Source organism: Microcaecilia unicolor, chromosome 1 (assembly GCF_901765095.1).
Source record: "Microcaecilia unicolor chromosome 1, aMicUni1.1, whole genome shotgun sequence".
Classification (NCBI taxonomy): Eukaryota; Metazoa; Chordata; class Amphibia; order Gymnophiona; family Siphonopidae; genus Microcaecilia; species Microcaecilia unicolor.
In genome coordinates this window covers 771,266,716-771,286,812 of record NC_044031.1, presented here as the reverse complement: position 1 = coordinate 771,286,812, position 20,097 = coordinate 771,266,716, and the positions used below count along the sequence as shown (strand labels likewise).

The 20,097-nt window shown below is 43.5% G+C and overlaps 1 protein-coding gene across 1 annotated transcript in view; it reads right to left on the bottom strand.

The window, feature by feature from the left end:
- The window catches only part of BLM (BLM RecQ like helicase), an 86,675-nt gene that overhangs the window by 12,057 nt on the left and 54,521 nt on the right, over positions 1 to 20,097 (bottom strand). The window contains exons 14-16 of the mRNA XM_030189833.1: positions 18,675 to 18,865; positions 15,379 to 15,514; positions 10,125 to 10,324 (exon numbers count right to left, since the gene is read on the bottom strand). Of these exons, the coding sequence (XP_030045693.1) occupies positions 10,125 to 10,324; positions 15,379 to 15,514; positions 18,675 to 18,865 (527 nt within the window). The remainder of the gene's footprint in view (positions 1 to 10,124; positions 10,325 to 15,378; positions 15,515 to 18,674; positions 18,866 to 20,097) is intronic.

The following is a 20,097-nucleotide window of genomic DNA, read 5'->3' as shown; positions in this document are numbered from 1 at the left end:
TAAAACCCCAGAAGATTTTTCTGAGTGTGTACAGGACTTCAAACAATCCAAGTGGGCTGCATCAACGTCAGATCCGCGGTAAACAAAACTGCAATACTAACAGACTGTCAGAAAACCTTGACCTACTCTTAATTACTGAAACCTGGATCCATGACCAAAAGGACCCTATAATCCTAGACCTGTGCCCCCCCCAGGATACAAAATCACACATTGGACCAGGAAAGAAAAAAGAGGCAGAGGCATACTACTAATCCACCGATTCCACTTTACCACCGAAACCACTGCCGAGTCCATAACATCTCAACTAGAAATAGCCTCAATTAGAATCCACAACAATACCCTACATGATCAATTGAACTGTGTCCTGTTTTACAGACCTCCAGGTAACTGGAACGAAAGCCAGACTAACTTCATGGACTTCATCTCAAACACATGTATAACCAACTCCAATATACTAGTATTAGGAGACATCAACCTCCACTTAGAAGACCCAAACTCTACTAATGCACGAGAATGCAAGGGATTCCTCCGCTTATGGGATCTCAAATGGCCACAAATGCAAGCAACCCACAAAAAAGGGCGCACACTGATGAGTTTTCTCATCAGACCAAAACTTAATAACTGATATCAAATGAACAGAAACCCCATGGGCCGACCACTACAAACTAAACCTGTCCCTGCATTGGCAGAAGAAGGGTTCACAACGAACACAAGAACACACATCTTACAGCACAAGAGGTCAAGTAGACACAAAAACATTCTGGCAACTAATATACAATAACGAATGGGCAACACAGACTCCATTTACTACCTCATAGAATGGGATAAAAGATGCAAAAGCATACTAGACGAAATAGCACCCTTATGAACTAGAACCTCACGCAAGCATAAATCGATACCATGGTTCAACGATGAACTGAAAAAGCTAAAAACACAATCCAGAAAACTCTAACAAGCATGGAAAAAAAACCAAAGGATAAACATACACTTAACACCTGGAAACAAATACAAAGAAAATACAAACACAGACAGACCAAAAGATTATTCTATAAAAATAAAATAGGGACAGATTACAAAGACAAAAAGGAACTATACTAACTGGTGAACAATCTCCTAGACACCAACCTGGTCACTACAACGAATACAGACATCCCATCTGCAGATGAATTTGCTAAATATTTCAACAAAAATTGTAAAACTACGCAATACGCTACCGCAGGACACCACTGACATCGAAAACGTCCTTAATGAGCTGGACCCAACCACTGGAGAATACCTGGCTGACCGGACCTGGTTAAACTTCACCCTCCTTACCGCCGAATCAGTTACCCAGGCGATCAGCAGGTTCTCCAACACACACTGTAAACGGGATATCTGTCCCAGCTACCTAATGAAATCCGTTCGTAACCGCTTCATAGGAGACCTCACATCCCACCTGAACTACATGCTTCAGCAAGGTCTCTTCCCTAAGGAAAATGGCAATATCTTACTCATCCCGATACCAAAAGACACCAAGAAAAAAAATGAAATCACAAACTACCATCCAGTAGCATCGATCCGGTTTGTAGTCAAACTGATGGAAAGTATGGTAACCAAACAACTTACAAATTACATAAACAAACATTCAATACTACATGAATCACAGTCAGGTTTTCGCCCCCTCCACAGTACTGAAACAGTACCAATCACTCTCCTAGTCAAATTCAAACAGGAAATATGTAGAGGAGTGTGGTAGCCGTGTTAGTCCACTCTTAAGGTTATCAATAGAAATCAAACAAAATAAAACATGGAAAAGAAAATAAGATGATACCTTTTTTATTGGACATAACTTAATACCTCTCGAACCATCAATTATCACAACATGAGATCTCTGTGCTTTCCAAAGGGCTCTCATTCTGCCCATCGAATAACCTAGATGAAATCCAGCTATATTCAGACCTAGAAGAATTCTTCACAAAAATGTGTCTTAAAGCACATTTCCACAATAGAGAGACATCAAATGATCCGAAATACAGTCTTAAACAGAAGAACACTTATTTCACCCCACAGGAGGGACAAAACTACAAACTGGATAATTACATAGAAAGTTTCAGACATAGGGTTAAATCGCAACTCTCCAACAAACAAAAAAGAATTCTGTACAATCTTACCCCACCAGAAAGAGCGGCCATAAGAACCCTACAAACTAACGAACGCATTATCATCAAACCCGCAGACAAAGGAGGCGCAGTGGTAATTATGGACATACAAAAATACATTGAAGAGGGGCACAGACAGCTCTCAGACAATAAATACTACAGGAAACTAACTGAGGACCCCACACAGGATTACACAAAACAGCTGAAAGACCTTATCAAAACATTTCCTACACAAGCGCAACCTCACCTGAAGAAACTCATACCAAATCAACCTTCCGTGGGCACATTTTACATGCTACCCAAGATCCACAAACTGGGAAACCCTGGCAGACCAATCATATCAGGTATTGGCACACTCACGGAAGAAATATCTGGATTCATAGAGGGAATTCTGAAACCTCTCGTACACAAAACTAACAGCTTCATACAAGACACCACAGACTTTCTGAATAAATTGAAAAATATCAAGCAACTACCACCTAACACCCTTCTGGTCACGAAGGATGTAGAATCACTATACAGCAACATTCCACATGCGGATGGCATAGCTGCATGTGGAAGACTCCTAAAAAAAATCCACACTGGACCATCAATACTCACCAGAAACTATTAAAAAATTAATCAAATTCATTTTAACTCACAACTACTTCCACTTTAACAATGATATCTATCTACAAATAATGGGCACTGCGATGGGCACCAGGACAGCACCCCAATATGCCAACCTTTTTATGGCTGAGCTGGAAGAGACATTTCTGAATTTCTGAATACACACCAGACCAAACCTCTAAAATACTACCGGTACATCGATGACATTTTTATGATTTGGACGGAGGGTGAAGAAACTCTGAAACAATTTTATTCTGCATTCAATACATACCATCCGACAATCAGATTCAAAATTGACTACTCCCCAGAAAAAGTCAATTTTTTGGACACCAAGGTCTCAATCAGTGATGGCTGTATACAAACATCTATATACAAGAAACCCACAGACAGATGCAGCTACCTCCACAACTCCAGCTTCCATCCTTCACATACAAAAAGATCCATCATTTACAGCCAAGCCACAAGATACCACCGTATCTGCTCTGACCCAGTGGACAGAGACAGACACCTTAAAAGCCTGACTGCATCCTTCAAACAGGCTACAACCCCAAAATAATCTCCAAGAATATTGCCTCCTCCCTCAAAACACCCAGGGAGAATCTGCTACAGTACAAAAAGAAAAAATCCACAGACAGAATCCCGCTTGTAGTGACATACAATCCAGAGCTGGAAAAACTGAGGAAAATCATAAGAGATCTACAACCTATACTCCAGGAGGATGAATTACTGAAAGAGATATTCCCATCCCCACCAGTACTGGCCTTCCGACAGCCACCCAACTTAAAACACAAGCTAATCAGAAGTAAACTTCCATCACAGACTGAAAGGAACAGAAGGGCACACTTCCCTGTAATTTATCCAGTTGCAAACTATGCCAAAATATTTCACAGGACCCCAAAGTCATCCACAAAGGAAAGATATTCAACATAAAGGGATCTTTCACTTGCTGATCTTCCAATGTGGTATATATCATTCAGTGTTAAAAATGTAACGAAGGATGCTATATTGGAGAAACAGGCCAGATGCTTAAGACAAGATTCAATTTACATAGACATCATATGAACAATACTGGTGCCAGCAGGGTTCCCACGCCTGTTGGTCAACATTTTACAGGACCAGGACACTGTACCAGTGACTTCACAGTGAGAATCCTGAAAGGTAACTTTAAAACCATACAAGAACGTAAGACCTTTGAAGTCAGAATGATTGAATATTTTAACACCCAACAGAAAGGACTTAACAAGGATCTGGGGTTCCTAGCCCATTATAAACCATAAAGCTGTATGTCTCTGTTGATCACCCTCCCTTCACCTATCCACACCCACCCTGTTAGAATATCAATGATATGCTTTGATGTCCCCATGCATACTTCCTACCCACCCCCCTCCTCCCACCCTGTCAGACTGTCATAGTAATGCTTGAATGTTTTCACTTATATACACTGTCAGCTAGCACATTTGCTTATTTCCGATCTGAGGAAGAAGGGCAACCTTCGAAAGCTAATCAAGAAATGTATTAAGTTATGTCCAATAAAAAAGGTATCATCTTATTTTCTTTTCCATGTTTTATTTTGTTTGATTTCTATTGATAAACAGGAAATAGCAACAGGCAAAAACATCCTCCTCCTCCAATTCGACATGTCCAGTGCATTCGACATGGTAAACCATAATATATTAATAAGATAACTAGACAAACTCAGAATTGGTGGAAACATACTTAGCTGGATCAAGGGCTTCCTAACCACAAGAACATACCAAGTAAAATCAAACTCAAGCATATCACCACCGTGGAAAGCAGACTGTGGAGTACTACAAGGATCACCGCTATCACCGATACTCTTCAATCTAATGATGACTCCACTAGCCAAATCCTTATCCAACCAAGGCCTCCACCCTTCCATATATGCAGACGATGTCATAATATACATTCTGTACAATACCAAACTGACAGAAATCACCAACGAAATCAAGCTCAGCTTGAACATCATGGACTCATTGGCAAATGCATTTCAACTAAAACTCAATAAAGAAAAAAACCCTCATTGTCTCATCCTCTCATCCCAACACAGCGCAGACAATCCCACAAGTATCAACACCCCAGACTACACCCTTCCTATATCAGACAGTCTGAAAATCCTCGGCATTACAATAGACCGCAACTTAACACTAGAGAGCCAAGCTGCATCCACAACAAAGAAAATGTTCCACTCAATGTGGAAACTCAAACGCCTGAAACAATTCTTCCCGAGGGAAATAACCTGATACAAGCAATGGTGCTAAGCCATGTGGACTACTGCAATGGAATTTATGCAGGATGCAAAGAACAAACCTTAAAGAAACTCCAGACCGCTCAAAACACGGCAGCTAGGCTTATATTTGCAAAAACCCGATTTGAAAGCGCAAAACCTCTCTGCGAAAAACTGCACTGGCTCCCAATCAAAGAACGCCTTGCCTTCAAAATCTGTACCCTGATTGATAACTCTCAAGAAGCAGAGCAGCACATCCTTCTGGAAATTAATAAGACTACATACAACAAAACTCCCAAAAGACCATACTCAGCTTAAACTATTTTTTTTTTTTTAAATCAAACCAGGGCATGCCTTGGAAAGAACAGCCTCAGCTCTCTCCGGACTGAGCAATGTGGGGTGTGCTCACAAAATTCAGCAAAGAACAGTCTGCCCGAGAAGTAGGCTGCCACCTCTGCTGATTTGAGTAACAGGGAGTGAACGCTAAATGCCTGACTTTAGTCAGACCCTGCACCAAACAAACCTAACCCCACTACAAGTACCCAAAGGGACACTAAGGTAAAAATTAGGCAAAGAATAACCTATATAAAGAGCAAACTGTAAAACTAGATTGCACATACTCTACCATAGAAAGGAACACAACTAACCTTTTTTTTATTTTTTAATTGCCAGTAAAGCAGATACAGTAAATGCACCTCTATTCATAGGTACACCTCCAATTTCTGTGAGGTACTCATAACTAAAGCAGCTGGCAAGAATTTAAAAACCAGCAATTTTCAAAAAACAAAGAGACCTCTGTACTCGACTGGAACCTTCAAACATGAAAACTTCTTCCAGGAAGGATCTGCTGGCTTCCCTCTTAAGGAAAACAGTCTTGCCTAACACCTATGCTGTGCAGGGTAATTTAAGGAAGAACTGAAAATTTAACAGACAAAAGGAGGGGATTCCCATGAAACCTGACCCAACCAGAAACAGAGCACTGGCCCATACTACAATTACATGAGATGCCAACGGACATTTGTTTTGCACACACTAGATCAAGAAATCTGGGTGAAGTTCTGAGGAACAGAAGTGGACAATTAAATAAACCCAATGAAGGGGGTCATGATAAATGCCAGCATTGTGTGTATTGCTGGTATGCATGTTTTTTTTGTTACATTTGTACCCCGCGCTTTCCCACTCATGGCAGGCTCAATGCGGCTTCCATGGGGCAATGGAGGGTTAAGTGACTTGCCCAGAGTCACAAGGAGCTGCCTGTGCCTGAAGTGGGAATCAAACTCAGTTCCCCAGGACCAAAGTCCACCACCCTAACCACTCCTCCACTCCATGCATGGAGTACATCATCAGTTAAACATCCAGTTACAGGGAGAGAATACACATTACGAAACAGCACGGGTCGTATATGGGATTCAATGTCCCTGCAAATTGTGGTATATTGGCCAGACGAAGCGAAGGGTAAAAGATCGAATTGCCGAACATTTAAGTAACTTGCGGCGCAATAGAGAAGAAGAAGAAGCACCCCTGGTAACACATTGGCTTGAAGCGGCTCATGCGGAAGCGGATCCCCGATTTGTAGTACTACATCAACTACCCGCTGATTTTAATGCGGATGTCATGGCAGAGCTGATACGGAGGGAACAGCGCATGATTTATCAGTGAAGCACAGTGATCCCGTATGGACTGAATAAGGAAATTGATTGGTGGACTGTGACACACCTCTCGTAAGTTTAAAATGGGTTGGTGGCAAGTTAGTGGGTTGTTACTGCGCATGTACCGGCGTTTTCCTGCCGGTTGAGAGGAGGCGAGGCTGATTCATTACAGGTTAGCTACGAAGATTTTACAAGACATATTATGAACTAGTAAAAAAGCCCCGTTTCTGATGCAAATGAAACGGGGGCTAGCAAGGTTTTCTTCTGTGTGCATGTGGGAGTGTGTGTGTCCCTGCCCTCTGCCCTCTCTCCCCTCCCCCCTCTGAGTCCTTCAGTAAAAAAGCCCTGTTTCTGATGCAAATGAAACGGGGGGGGGGGGGGGGGGGGGCTAGCAAGGCTTTCTTCTGTGTGCATATGGGAGTGTGTGTGTCCCTGCCCTCTGGCCTCTCTCCCCTCCCCCCCCTCTGAGTCCTTCACTATTACAGAGCGAGCGATTTGATTTCGTGCTTTGCTGTTTTCCTTCACTGACTGTTTGTGTTACAGAGAGGGCGGGCCAGACACTCATGGGGAAACCGGATATCTCTCCCCCTTCACACTTCCGGCAGGAGGCTTCATAGAACGTTGGTGTTGCCTTTTATATAGAGAAATATGCATTATGATGATAATGAAGAAGTGATGGATAGCAAATGTTGTGACTATCCGTATGTAACTTTAATAGATTATAAACTATGTTCAAATAATGAAGACTCTAGATTTTAATTAATTGTTTGGTTTCATTTCTAGTCCATTTGTTCCCCTGAGGACGCTTAGGGCGAAACATGTATACATGTCGGGAACTGCCGAGATGATGCCATATTAACATCAAGGACTATGAACACCTCAGAAAATTTAAGTAACATATAGTTAAGAAATCACGAGTTTGGGGCATACCCAGCAAAGCGGAGCCATCTGCACAAATATTAAGATAAGTACCCTGCTGGACGATATAATTGAGATAACTAATGATAAATGATATTAACAAAAATACTATGGAAGGCGGTAGGGTGCTATGATGTTTTAAAGGGAAAACCCTTATACTTGGATAACTAGCTGATGCTATAGGGTATACCCTAATACTGAGCACAACCAGAACAAAAATGTTAAAAAAATTTTGTTTTGTACACTGTCACAAGTTTTAGGTTTTTGATTTTATGAATAATTGATTATAGGTTTTGGAGGTTTAATATAGGTTACTTAACTATTAACATCAAAAACCAGACCATTATTCACAACCCCGTTGGGAGTGTATACTAGTTAAAATTTAATGCCAAGAAGTGTAGAGTGATGCACTTGGGGTGCAGAAAATAAAAAGAGGGATACTGGCTAGGAGGGGAGAGATTAGTAAGCTCGACTCAGGAGAGAGACCTTGGGGTGTTGGTGTCTGAGGGTCTAAAGGTGAAGAAACAATGCAACAAGGCGACGGCCGTGGCCAGAAGGATTCTAGGCTGCATAGAGAGGGGTTTAACCAGCAGAAGAAAGGAGGTGTTGATGCCCCCTCTACAAGTCGTTGGTGAGGTCTCACTTGGAGTATTGTGTTCAGTTTTGGAGGCCGTATCTTGTTAAAGATGTAAAAAGACTGGAAGCGGTGCAAAGAAAAGCTACAAAAATGGTATGGGATTTGCGTTGCAAACTGTACGAGGAGAGACTTGCTGACCTGAACATGTATACCTTGGAGGAAAGGAGAAACGGGTGACATGATACAGACGTTCAAATATTTGAAAGGTATTAATCCGCAAATGAACCTTTTCCGGAGACGGGAAGATGGTAGAACTAGAGGACATGAATTGAGGTTGAAGGTGGGGGGGCAGACTCAGGAGTAATGTCAGGAAGTATTTTTTCACAGAGAGGGTGGTGGATATGTGGAATGCCCTCCCGCGGGAGGTGGTGGAGATGAAAACAGTAATGAAATTCAAACATGCGTGGGATAAGCACAAAGGAATCCTGTTTAGAAGGAATAGATCCATGGAATCTTAGCGGAGATTAGATGGCAACGCCGGAAACTGGGAAGCAAAACCGGTGCTGGGCAGACTTCTACAGTCAACGCCCTGATAGTGACTGAATAGATATGGATGTGCTGGAATGTAAATTTTAAGGGGCTTCGACGTTAGCTTCAGAACTTAGTACAAGAACAGTGCTGGGCAGACTTTTATGGTCTGCGCCCTGACAATGGCAAGGACAAATCAAACGGGTATAAAGTATCACATACCATGTAAAATGAGTTTATCTTGTTGGGCAGACTGGATGGATCATACAGGTCTTTACCTGCCGTCATTTACTATGTTAGTATGTATTTAGATGCCCAGTCTACCAGTTCAATAGCTAACAATAAGAGTGAAAGGAATTACAATATAACAGTAAAGGAGAAAGTAAAGTCAGGGAGAACCCGCTGCAATCAAGCACTAACGGAGAGAGAGAGAGAGACGCTATTGCGTGGCCACAGCTGAGCCAGCAGGCAGCGAAGTACGGCAAAGGTCAAAGGTCCTGACAGGGGTAGGCCTTGAAAGTGGGCAGGGAAGTTTCTGGCTGGAGAGCTACAGGGATGGAGCTGTATAATTAACAGTATGTTATTTATTTATTTTGTTTCCAATGCAGCTCTTTGTGACTCTGAGCAATGTAGGGTTAAGTGTCCTGCCCAGAGTCACAAGGAGATGCAGTGGGAGCAAAACTAAATAAATAACAGATATTTAATCATGTGATTGATCACGATTACCATTTTAATCAGAATGCAACCCTAAATTTGCTATTTGTATTCTGCTCTCTCCCTAAAGGCTCCTGCTTTTGCCTTTGTTGCAACCTCTCTATTGAGATGCCTTAATTTCCATGTTTTGATAGTATCCTTCCAAGATACCCCTGCTGCTGAGCAACTGTTGGCCTTCCCCCAGATTTCAGTTTAAAAGTTCCGCTAACTCCCTTTTTAAACTTTAGTACAAGCAGCCTAGTTCCATCTCTGTTAAGGTAGTGCCCATCTTTTCGGAATAGGCTTCCTTGTCCCAAGAATGTTGTCCATTTCCTAATAAATCTAAATCCTCATCTCCACACCACTGTCTCATCCGTGCATTGAAACTCTGGAGCTCAGCCTGCCTCTTGGCTTGTGTGTGTGGAATAAGGAGCATTCTGAAAATGCTACTCTGAAGGTTCTGGATTTCAACTTTCTAAATTTGGCTTCAAGAACCTCCTTACCACATTTTCCTAAATCATTGGTACCCATTTGTACCAAGAAAGCCAGCTCCTCCCCAGTAATAATCTTATCTAGGTGAAGTGTGAATTCTGCCAACTTTGCATCAGGCAAACTAGTGACCAAGGAAAGAGGATAACTCTTGAAAATTTGTTAAAGAAATATTACGTTAGTCCAATAAAACTGTTATCACCTACAACTTGGTCACTGATTCTTATTTCCACATATACAAAAACTTCAGTATTTTAATAATATGCAATGTTTTATACCTGTAAATATCCATGTAAAACTGCTTGTGCCTTCTCTCCTATCGATACATATGCCACAGCTTGGTCATTGGCAGTGATATACAATTCTTCATCCAAGATTCGGTCTAGTACCAGCTTCCGAAATAATCTCTCAGCGTTGTGCCGAGAGTAGGCAGCTCCCTTCCCATATATACCAGTTTGAACCTTTGCACCTTTACTTCCTGCACAGAGAAATAAGTGTCACACAATACTGATCCCAATATAGATAAACTATGTTTATGAAAAATCATAATCATGAAAAACAGTGGAGGTGACACAAAACATAATTCAACACGTTAGGTGCCAAAAAGTCCTTTATGGTAGATTAAACTAAACTCGACACGGGCACTTCTCTTCCCTAGAGACATAAATCAAATGGCTGTATTTCACTCCTGTGAAATTATTCGGAAGTTTTAATGCAGAGGAAGATTCAGCAAGGCATCAGAAATTTAGAGATAATATAAGTTAAAGATATGAACTCATAATGTAACTTTTTTGTATATATTACAGCAACGTAAGGAAGGAAAAACCATCCAAGGAAGAAGTCGAAACCCCGCAATGTTATAGAGCTCCTGCACACTCCTTCAGACTCAAGCGGCAATCTTGTAGGGCTTATTTTCCCTTATGTGTATCACTTCATACTGATGCACAATCTCTGCCCTTTTATTACATCTGAATAATTGTATGTTACTATAAATTTGATCACCTTACTTGTCACTCCTATCTTTAGATCATTTATGAATATGTTAAATCAGCACAGTTCCTAGTACAGACTCTTGAGGCACTCCACTACCAGCCCATATCCATGTGGATAACTAACCATTCATTTAGTGCTACTTTCTATTGCCTTTTAGTCCACAACAGAGCATGACTTCCTATCCCATGATGCTTTATTTTCCTAAGGAGTATCCCATGAAGCCCTTTGTTTGTTATTTATTACTAGCCGTTGAGCCCGTAAAAACGGGCTGGTATTGGGGTTTTCCTTCCTTCCTTCCCCCTCCCCTGAGGTCGCCACCGCTACCGTTCCCCCCCCCCCCCGGAGTCGTCGCCGCTGCCGCCGCCATCCCTCCACCCGGCCCGGGCCCTCTCTCTCTCCGCTACTAAACTTACACATCCATTCGCCGGAACGCAGCACGCACATCAGCTGAGCTGCCGTCGGCCCTTCCTTCTCTGCCTGTGTCCCGCCCTCCTGTGACGTAACGTCAGCGAGGGCGGGACACAGGCAGGGAAGGAAGGCCGACAGCAGCTCAGCTGATGTGCGTGCTGCGTTCCGGCGAATGGATGTGTAAGTTTAGTAGCGGAGAGAGGGCCCGGGCCGGGTGTGTGTGTGTGTGTGTGTGTGTGTGGGGGGGGGGGTAACGGTAGCGGCGACCTCGGGTGGGCGGGTGGGGGGGAGTGGTATCAACCTCGGCGGCGCAGTTTCCCTCTCTGTCCCGCCCTCGTCATCACGTATTGACGCGGAGATGGGACAGAGAGGGAAGTCTCTACTGCGCATTTGCGAGTGAGTCGGTCACTCGCCGTTTATATGTTTGATGTCCTCTTGAGACAGTTGGTGCATAAGGCAGACAGACACATCTTCCATATGTTTCATTAACCTGCTTCTGACCATTTGATAGCTAGGCATTCACATGGATATTTATACTCAAAAAAACTCCAGATTTCTTTGTTTTAAATCTCACCATTTATTGTATTATCTATATATCTACATACCTAAACATGTAAATATCTACTATACCTTTCATGAATGAGATTGGAGACGAGCGGATGTGGTCCCTCTTCACAAAAGTGGAGACAGGGAAGAAGTGGGAAACTACAGACCGGTAAGTCTCACGTCGGTGGTAGGAAAAATAATGGAGTCGCTGCTGAAAGAAAGGATAGTTAACTTTCTAGAAACCGATGGGTTACAGGACCCGAGGCAACATGGCTTTTCCAAAGGAAAATCCTGACAAACGAATCTCATTGACTGGATGATGGACGTGCGCTACATGTAACCTACTTAGATTTCAGCAAAGCCTTTGATATGTGCCCCACAGAAGACTTGTGAATAAGCTGAAAGGGCTGAACTTAGGACCAAAAGTGGTGAACTGGATAAGAAACTGGTTAACCAACAGGAAATGGAAGACGCTCAGAGGAAAGGAAGGTGAGCAGTGGAGTTCCTCAGGGGTCAGTGCTGGGGCCTATTCTGTTTAATATATTTGTGAGAGATATTGCTCAAGGGTTGGAAGGAAAGGTTTGCCTTTTTGTGGATGACACGAAGATAGTCAATAGAGTGGATACACTGGAGGGAGTACAAACGATGAGAAGGGATCGTTAAAATGTAATGCCAAGAAGAGCAGAGTGATGCATTTGGGGTGCAGAAAACCAAGAGAGAGATACCGGCGAGCAGGGGAGAGATTAGTAAGCTCGACTCAGGACAGAGACCTTGGGGTGTTGGCGTCGGAGGATCTGAAGGTGAAGAAACAATGTGACAAGGCAACAGCCGTGGCCAGACGAATGCTAGGCTGCATAGAGAGGGGTATAACCAGCAGAAGACAGGTGGTGTTGATGCCCCTCTACAATTCGTTGGTGACGCCCCACTTGGAGTACTGCATTCAGTTTTGGAGGCCATATCTTGCTAAAGATGGAAAAAGACTGGAAGCGGTGCAAAGAAAAGCTACAAAAATGGTTTGAGATTTGCGTTGCAAACCGTACAAGGACAGACTTGCTGACCTGAACATGTAAACTTTGGAGGAAAGGAGAAATAGGGGTGACATGATACAGACGTTCAAATATTTGAAAGGTATTAATGCACAAATGAACCTTTTCCAGAGACGGGAAGGTTGCGGGCTGTGGTGGAGATGAAAACGGTAATGGAATTCAAACATGCGTGGGATAAACACAAAGGAATCCTGTGTAGAAGGAATGGCTCTACGGAATCTTAGCGGAGATTGGGTGGTGACGCTGGTAATTGGATAGTAAAACCAATGTTGGATGGACTTCTATGGTCTGCGCCCTGATCGTGGCTGAATAGATATGGATGGTCTGGAGAGTAAATTTTAAAGGGTTTGGATGTTAGCTTCAGAACATTTAGTACAGGAAGAGTGCTGGGCGGACTTTTACAGTCTGTGCCCTAAGAAAGGCAGGGAGAAATCAAACTCAGGTATACATTTAAAATAGCACATACCATGTAAAATGAGTTTATCTTGTTGGGCAGATTGGATGGACCGTACAGGTCTTTATCTGCCGTCATTTACTATATTACTATACTCCTTCCAAAAATATAAAAGTGTACTACTATATTTTAAAAAGAGTTGCTGGCTTCCAGTTCATGCTAGAGTTTTGTTTAAATTCTTCTGTATTATATATATAATGGTACGGGATTTGCGTTACAAGACGTATGAGAGACTTGCTGACCTGAACATGTATACCCTGGAGGAAAAGAGAAACAGGGGGGATATGATACAGACGTTCAAATATCTGAAAGGTATTAATCCGCAAACGAACCTTTTCCGGAGATGGGAAGGCGGTAGAACTAGAGGGCACGATACGAGATTGAAGGGGGGAAGACTCAAGAAAAATGTCAGGAAGTATTTTTTCATGGAGAGAGTGGTGGATGCTTGGAGGTGGTGGAGAGGAAAACGGTAACGGAATTCAAGCGTGCGTGGGATAAACATAAAGGAATCCTGTTCCGAGGGAATGGATCCTCAGAAGCTTAGCTGAGATTAGGTGGCAGAGCCGGTGGTGGGAGGCAGGGCTGGTGGTTGGGAGACGAGGATATTGCTGGACAGACTTATACGGTCTGTCCCAGAGCCGGTGGTTGGGAGGCAGGGATAGTGCTGGGCAGACTTATACGGTCTGTGCCAGAGCCGGTGGTTGGGAGGAAGGGATAGTGCTGGGCATACGGTCTGTGCCCTGAAAATGACAGATACAAATCAAGGTAAGGTATACACAAAAAGTAGCAGATATGAGTTTATCTTGTTGGGCAGACTGGATGGACCGTGCAGGTCTTTTTCTGCCGTCATCTACTATGTTATAAAATAGCTCATGGATTACCTCACATGTATTTTTTTTCTCAAAAATCAAGGATCACTAGATCAAAGTTTTATTTGCTTTTCCTTCTCTAAAAGCTATGAAAAGATCTAGGATACTCAATCTCTTCATTTCAAGCTGTTTGTCTTGATAAAGTTGGCAAGATCCTTCTATTTTTTTCTTCAAATTATTTTCAGTTTCAAAAACAAATTAAAACCTGTTTATTTAGGAAAGTTGTTCTGCAACAGTAAGTAGATTAGGTCAATTTTTTGGGAGGGAATATTAGAGGTTTGATGATTGTACTTCCTGGAAATGTCCAGCTTCTTCTATAACTAGCCTTTGAGCCCGTAAAAACGGGCTATTATAGGAAGGGGGGGTTGAAAGGCCCGCCCCCCGCTGCCGAGTTCGCCGCTGCCCCCCCCCGAGCCGTCAACACCCACCTTCCACCCGGCCGGGCCCTCGCTCTGCTATTGAAACAGCGAGGGTCCGGGAACGCAGCACTGAGCTCTGCTGAACTGCCGACGTCGGCCTTCGTTCTTCTTCTCTGCCTGTCCCGCCCTCATGTGACGTAACGTCGTCGAGGGCGGGACAGAGGCAGAGAAGAAGAAGGAAGGGAGATGTCAGCAGCTGAGCAGAGCTCAGTGCTGCATTCCCGGACTCTCGCTGTTTCAATAGTGGAGCGAGGGCCCGACCGGGTAGAAGGTGGGTGGGGGCGGCGACTCGGGTGGGGGGAGCGTTAGACGGCGGTGTCCCTCCCTCAGAAATGCGCAGTACAGACCCTCTCTGTTCCGTCCCCCGTCATCATGTATTGACGCGGGGGCGGGGCAGAGGTCTCTACTGCGCATTTGCGAGTGAGTACGACACTCGCCTTTTATATATATATTGATGTGATCCACCTTGAACCGCAAGGTATGTGGTAAAACATAAGCTATACTGTTAATGTTAACATATTTTGTTTCTGCAGAACTCTGATCCAGTTTGAGACTGCCATTCTTAATATGCAGTACCATGTGGCTCGAATCAGATACAATGAAAGAAGAACAGTTATGCAATACATCCCCCCCCCCCCCACCTCTAGTCATGTGTGCCAAAGAGTATCCATATCTAAGCTATACGTTATCCCTCCTCCAATCGAACATGCTTACCTATGCTGCTCTTGCATACTTTGCAAATGTTTCTACTACTCTAATACTACAAAAATAGCAACACGCCACCCTGTAAGACTCACCCAGAAAAATGTCCACCATCATGTTGAGGGTAAGCCTGCCTGTCGCTTTTGGCTTTCCTTTGAGTGTAACACAATGCTGTTGGACAAACTGCACAATACTTTTCACGTCTTCAGTTACGTTACGGGATTTGTAATTCTAGAAGGTGAAAAAGGAAAAAATTATTTATTTATTGTATTTGTATCCCACATTTTCCCAACTCTTTGCAGGCTCAATGTGGCTTACAATAATCATGAACAGTGGAAATGTATCAGAAAATACACAATTTAGTGTTACAGTAGGATCTTGGGCATCATGATAAAGAAGAAACATCATAGTAGTATAAAAAGCAGATTTTGTAAGACAGTTCTGAATATATGTGTATGAGTTATGTATGTTCACATTGGTTGATTTTTGTGGTATGCCTTGTTGAAGAGATGGGTCTTCAGCAGTTTGCGAAAGTTCGTTAGTTTGTAGATCGTTTTTAGGTTGCGCGGCAATGCGTTCCATAACTGTGTGCTCCATTCTGTTAAGGTCCATAGGCTATACTTATCATTTCCAAAACAATGGGGTCAACATATGCTCTTTGGGATTGTAACATTTCCAAATATTCTGTTTGTTTTCATGTAACAAGTGGAGTTTCTCTGCAGCAGATGAGCCAGAACAGAAGATAGCTGGATGGTGCATACAAAGATTTTTTTTTTTTTGGCAGCTGCTAATGAGGAGCCTCTGTGGGGTCACCAGGAACTTAGTACTTTGATAATTTTAACAGGACTTTCAAGGGCTTTTCTGGATGCTCAATGTTTGGCTAAAATCTTATAGCAGCAACAAAGAAGCTTTACTGAAGTTGCTTTCCCATCCTACTTTGTGGTCAACTCAACTTCTTTGTGGCTCCTTTGATGCAGTGCTATTTCCTCTGATCCCAGTCATAAAATCTTATAGCAACAGGTTTATAGAAGTAAGCTCTATACTTTGGTTACTACACAGCCAGTGCACCAGGAACAGGGACTCTCCCCTTCCCTGCAGCCCAATCATCGGTAGCAAGACCTACCAAAGGCCACATACTGTGGCTCCTGCCATCTCTACAGCCCAGTCAAAAAAAGGAGAAAGACCTCTGCAAAGACAACCAAGGATCCAGGAAAACAGTGGTGGTGGTCCAGAAAAGGAGAAGACAGACACAACCTGGTCAAATTTTGTACACCACTATGTCATGACTGGCAAATGGTGGTATAACAGATGTTAAACAAATAAAAGTATTATTTTGATTTGATTCTTTGGTTTTCAGAGAACCTAAAAATTAAATCTCCATTAATTTTTTCATTCCCGTGGCCTAACATTTCCCAATTTTTTCATGTGAATAAAAGTGCCCATGCTATCTCACAATGATATTGATATTCTCCTATTGACCTTCAAGTGCACTCAATCTGCAGCCCCCCATTACCTCTCTACCCTCCTCTCCCCGTATGTTCCCACCCGTAACCTCCGCTCTCAGGACAAATCACTCCTATCTGTACCCTTCTCTACCACTGCTAACTCCAGACTCCGCCCCTTCTACCTCGCATCACCTTATGCCTGGAACAGACTTCCCGAGCCCATACGCCATGCGCCCTCCCTGCCCATTTTCAAGTCCTTACTCAAAGCCCATCTCTTCTCTCTTGCTTTTGGCGCCTAACCACCTTCCCCATTCATGATACCTACACTGACTACATAGTTTGTAACCTTTAGATTGTAAGCTCTCTTGAGCAGGGACTGTCCTTCCCATTGTTTAAACTTGTACAGCGCTGCGTAACCCTAGCAGCGCTATAGAAATGCTAAGTAGTAGTAGTAGATATCTGGGCCATAGGGAAGTAAAAAGCCACAGTCTGTGACCCCTAACAAGTCTTGTTGCTTGATGGCTGGGCTATAGATTTCAAGAAAACAGCAGTGGTGGTCCAGAAAAGGAGGAATGAACCAAGGAATAACAAAGACTTCAATAGAGGAATGGCACCAGACTTTTATTGAGGTAAGACCTCAGCAGAGTTTCGGCACAAGCCTTCATCAGGGACCAGAATAATGTTCAATGTGGACTCAAAAGGGCAAAAGTCCATGTACAACTCCTTTGGAGACTGAGCAATCCTTCCTGTCCCTCCTCTCTCTTTTCCCATCCTCCCACACCCAAACCCCACTGGGGATTATGTAAACAAAGATTTAGCTGCTTGATGTGAAGCCCAGTTTTGTAAAGGGCATGGAAGCCAGGAATGAAATGATCAAGTTGGGACATACAAACTTTTTAGATTATTTTATGAAAAGCCTACTGAATGAAAAGCCTTTTGTAAAACGTGTACAGGGCTGAGAGGTGTTTACTTTTACAGAAACAAAGAAAAAAAACCCTAGAAACAAAAGAATAAGGAAAACACCATCAAACATATAAATGGCGAGTGACCGTACTCACCCGCAAATGTGCAGTAGAGACTTCCCTCTCTGTCCCGCCCCCGCGTCAATACGTGATGACGGGGGCGGGACAGAGGGGGAAACTGCGCAAGGGGGGGAGGGAGGGACCCGTCGACGTCGCTACCGCTCCCCCCCCAAGGTCGCCGCTACCGCTCCCCCCACCCGGAGTCGCCGCCACCACCCCTCCACCCGGCTCAAGCACTCTCTTCGGTATTGAACTTACATCGCCGACACGCAGCAGGCAGATCAGCTGAGCTCTCGTCGGCCTTCCTTCCCTACCTGTGTCCCACCCTCGCCAACGTTACGTCACACGGGGCGGGAAACAGGCAGAGAAGGAAGGCCGACGGGAGCTCTGCTGATCTGCCTGCTGTGTTTCGGCGACGTAAATTCAATAGCGAAGAGAGGGCCTGGGCCGGGTGGAGGCGACTCTGGGGTGGGGGACCTGCAGCGGCGAGGGGAGGAGGCCTTGGAAAAACCCCATACTAGCCCGTTTTAACGGGCTCAACGGCTAGTTAAGTTATAATTAGTACGTTTAAAACAAATTGGAGAAAGTATGATTTCACTCTATGCACAATTGAGTTGGGTTTATAAAAAGGATTTGGACGAGTTCCTGAAGGAAAAAGTCCACAGACCATTATAAACCAAGAAGACTTGGGGAAAGCCCAGTATCCTGTTTCAACTAGTGGTAACAGGACACTGGGCTTGGTGGACCTTGGGACGGTCCAGCATGGCAGTCTCATTTTCTTAAGATTAGGAATGTGAATCCAACTTGTGTCTGCTATCTAATAGCATCAGGAATGTCTTTTAAGTCCAGTGTTTTGCAGTACAACACATTAATAAGACAATTCTAATATAATGTGCATTATCGCATAGGAGGACTTCTCCATACCTTCTTCTTGCAGCAGTTATCACATGCCACATCAGGATGCTCCTTACAAAACATGGAATTGAAGTCATTTTCACCAAAGTAAGCTAGCAGCTGCAACCGGCGGCACTCTACCACATTCTCACAGTAATGCACCATGCTGTAGAGATTGTTTAAGTGTGTCTGTTTGGATTGACTTGTCCCTTCTCTTTCCACTGGAAAAAAAAAGAAGTTTATTGCTTACTATTACTATTGGTAATCATCATCTGATGACAGTGTAATAAATCAAATGGATTGTCCATGTGATCTATGGTGTGTTAGAATCAGAGGACTTTCACAGAGCTTTCTAGAAACGTTTAGTTAATTAACTGTAGCAGGTGTTCTCCGAGGACAGTAGGATACATATTACCACAGTTGGGTGAAATTACCGGCGGAGACATGGTGTAGATGCTGTCCAGTGTTATAAAACTTCTAGAAGCCTTTGGCACCCCCGACCACACATTTGCGTGCCCTTCCTGCCCGCCTGAGTCATGAAGGACCTGCAGGACCTCCTAGGGGAGGTGGAAGATTTGTGATAATGTGCATCTTGCTGTCCTCAGAAAAGACCTGCCTACAGGTGAGTAGCTTCACTTTCTCCGAGTAAAGCAAGACATCAACTACTACAGCTGGGAATCTCTAGCTACCAGGCTTACTGAAAACAACAAACAATGGTCAGCAGGTACTTGCAACAATCAAGGCCAATCAGGAACCAATTAAACTGTATTGTAACATAAAAATGGTCAGCATGGAACAGAACAAAATGGGCCTAGGAGGATGGAGTTGGATTCTAGTACCCCAACAAATTCTGCAGAACTGTCTATAATACAGACATTTAAATATTTGAAAGGAAACAAATCTCTTCCAGAGAAGGGGAAATGGTAAAACTAGAGAACATGATCTGAGGTTGCGGGGTGGTAGACTTAGGAGTAATGTCAGGAAAGCGAAGATACCTACCTGTAGCAGGTGTTCTCTGAGGACACCTGGAGTATTGTGTTCAGTTCTGGATGCCGTACCTTGCTAAGGATGTGAAAAAAAATGGAAGCGGTGCAAAGAAAAGCTACGAGGATGGTATGGGATTTGCGTTACAAGACGTATGAGGAGAGACTTGCGGACCTGAACATGTATACCCTGGAGGAAAGGAGAAACAGGGGTGATATGATACAGACGTTCAAATATTTGAAAGGTATTAATCCGCAAACGAACCTTTTCCGGAGATAGGAGGGCGGTAGAACGAGAGGACATGATATGAGACTGAAGGGGGGCAGACTCAAAAAAATGTCAGGAAGTATTTTTTCACGGAGAGAGTAGTGGATGCTTGGAATGCCCTCCCGCGGGAGGTGGTGGAGATGTGGGATAAACATAAAGGAATCCTCCTCAGAAGGAATGGATCCTCAGAAGCTTAGCTGAG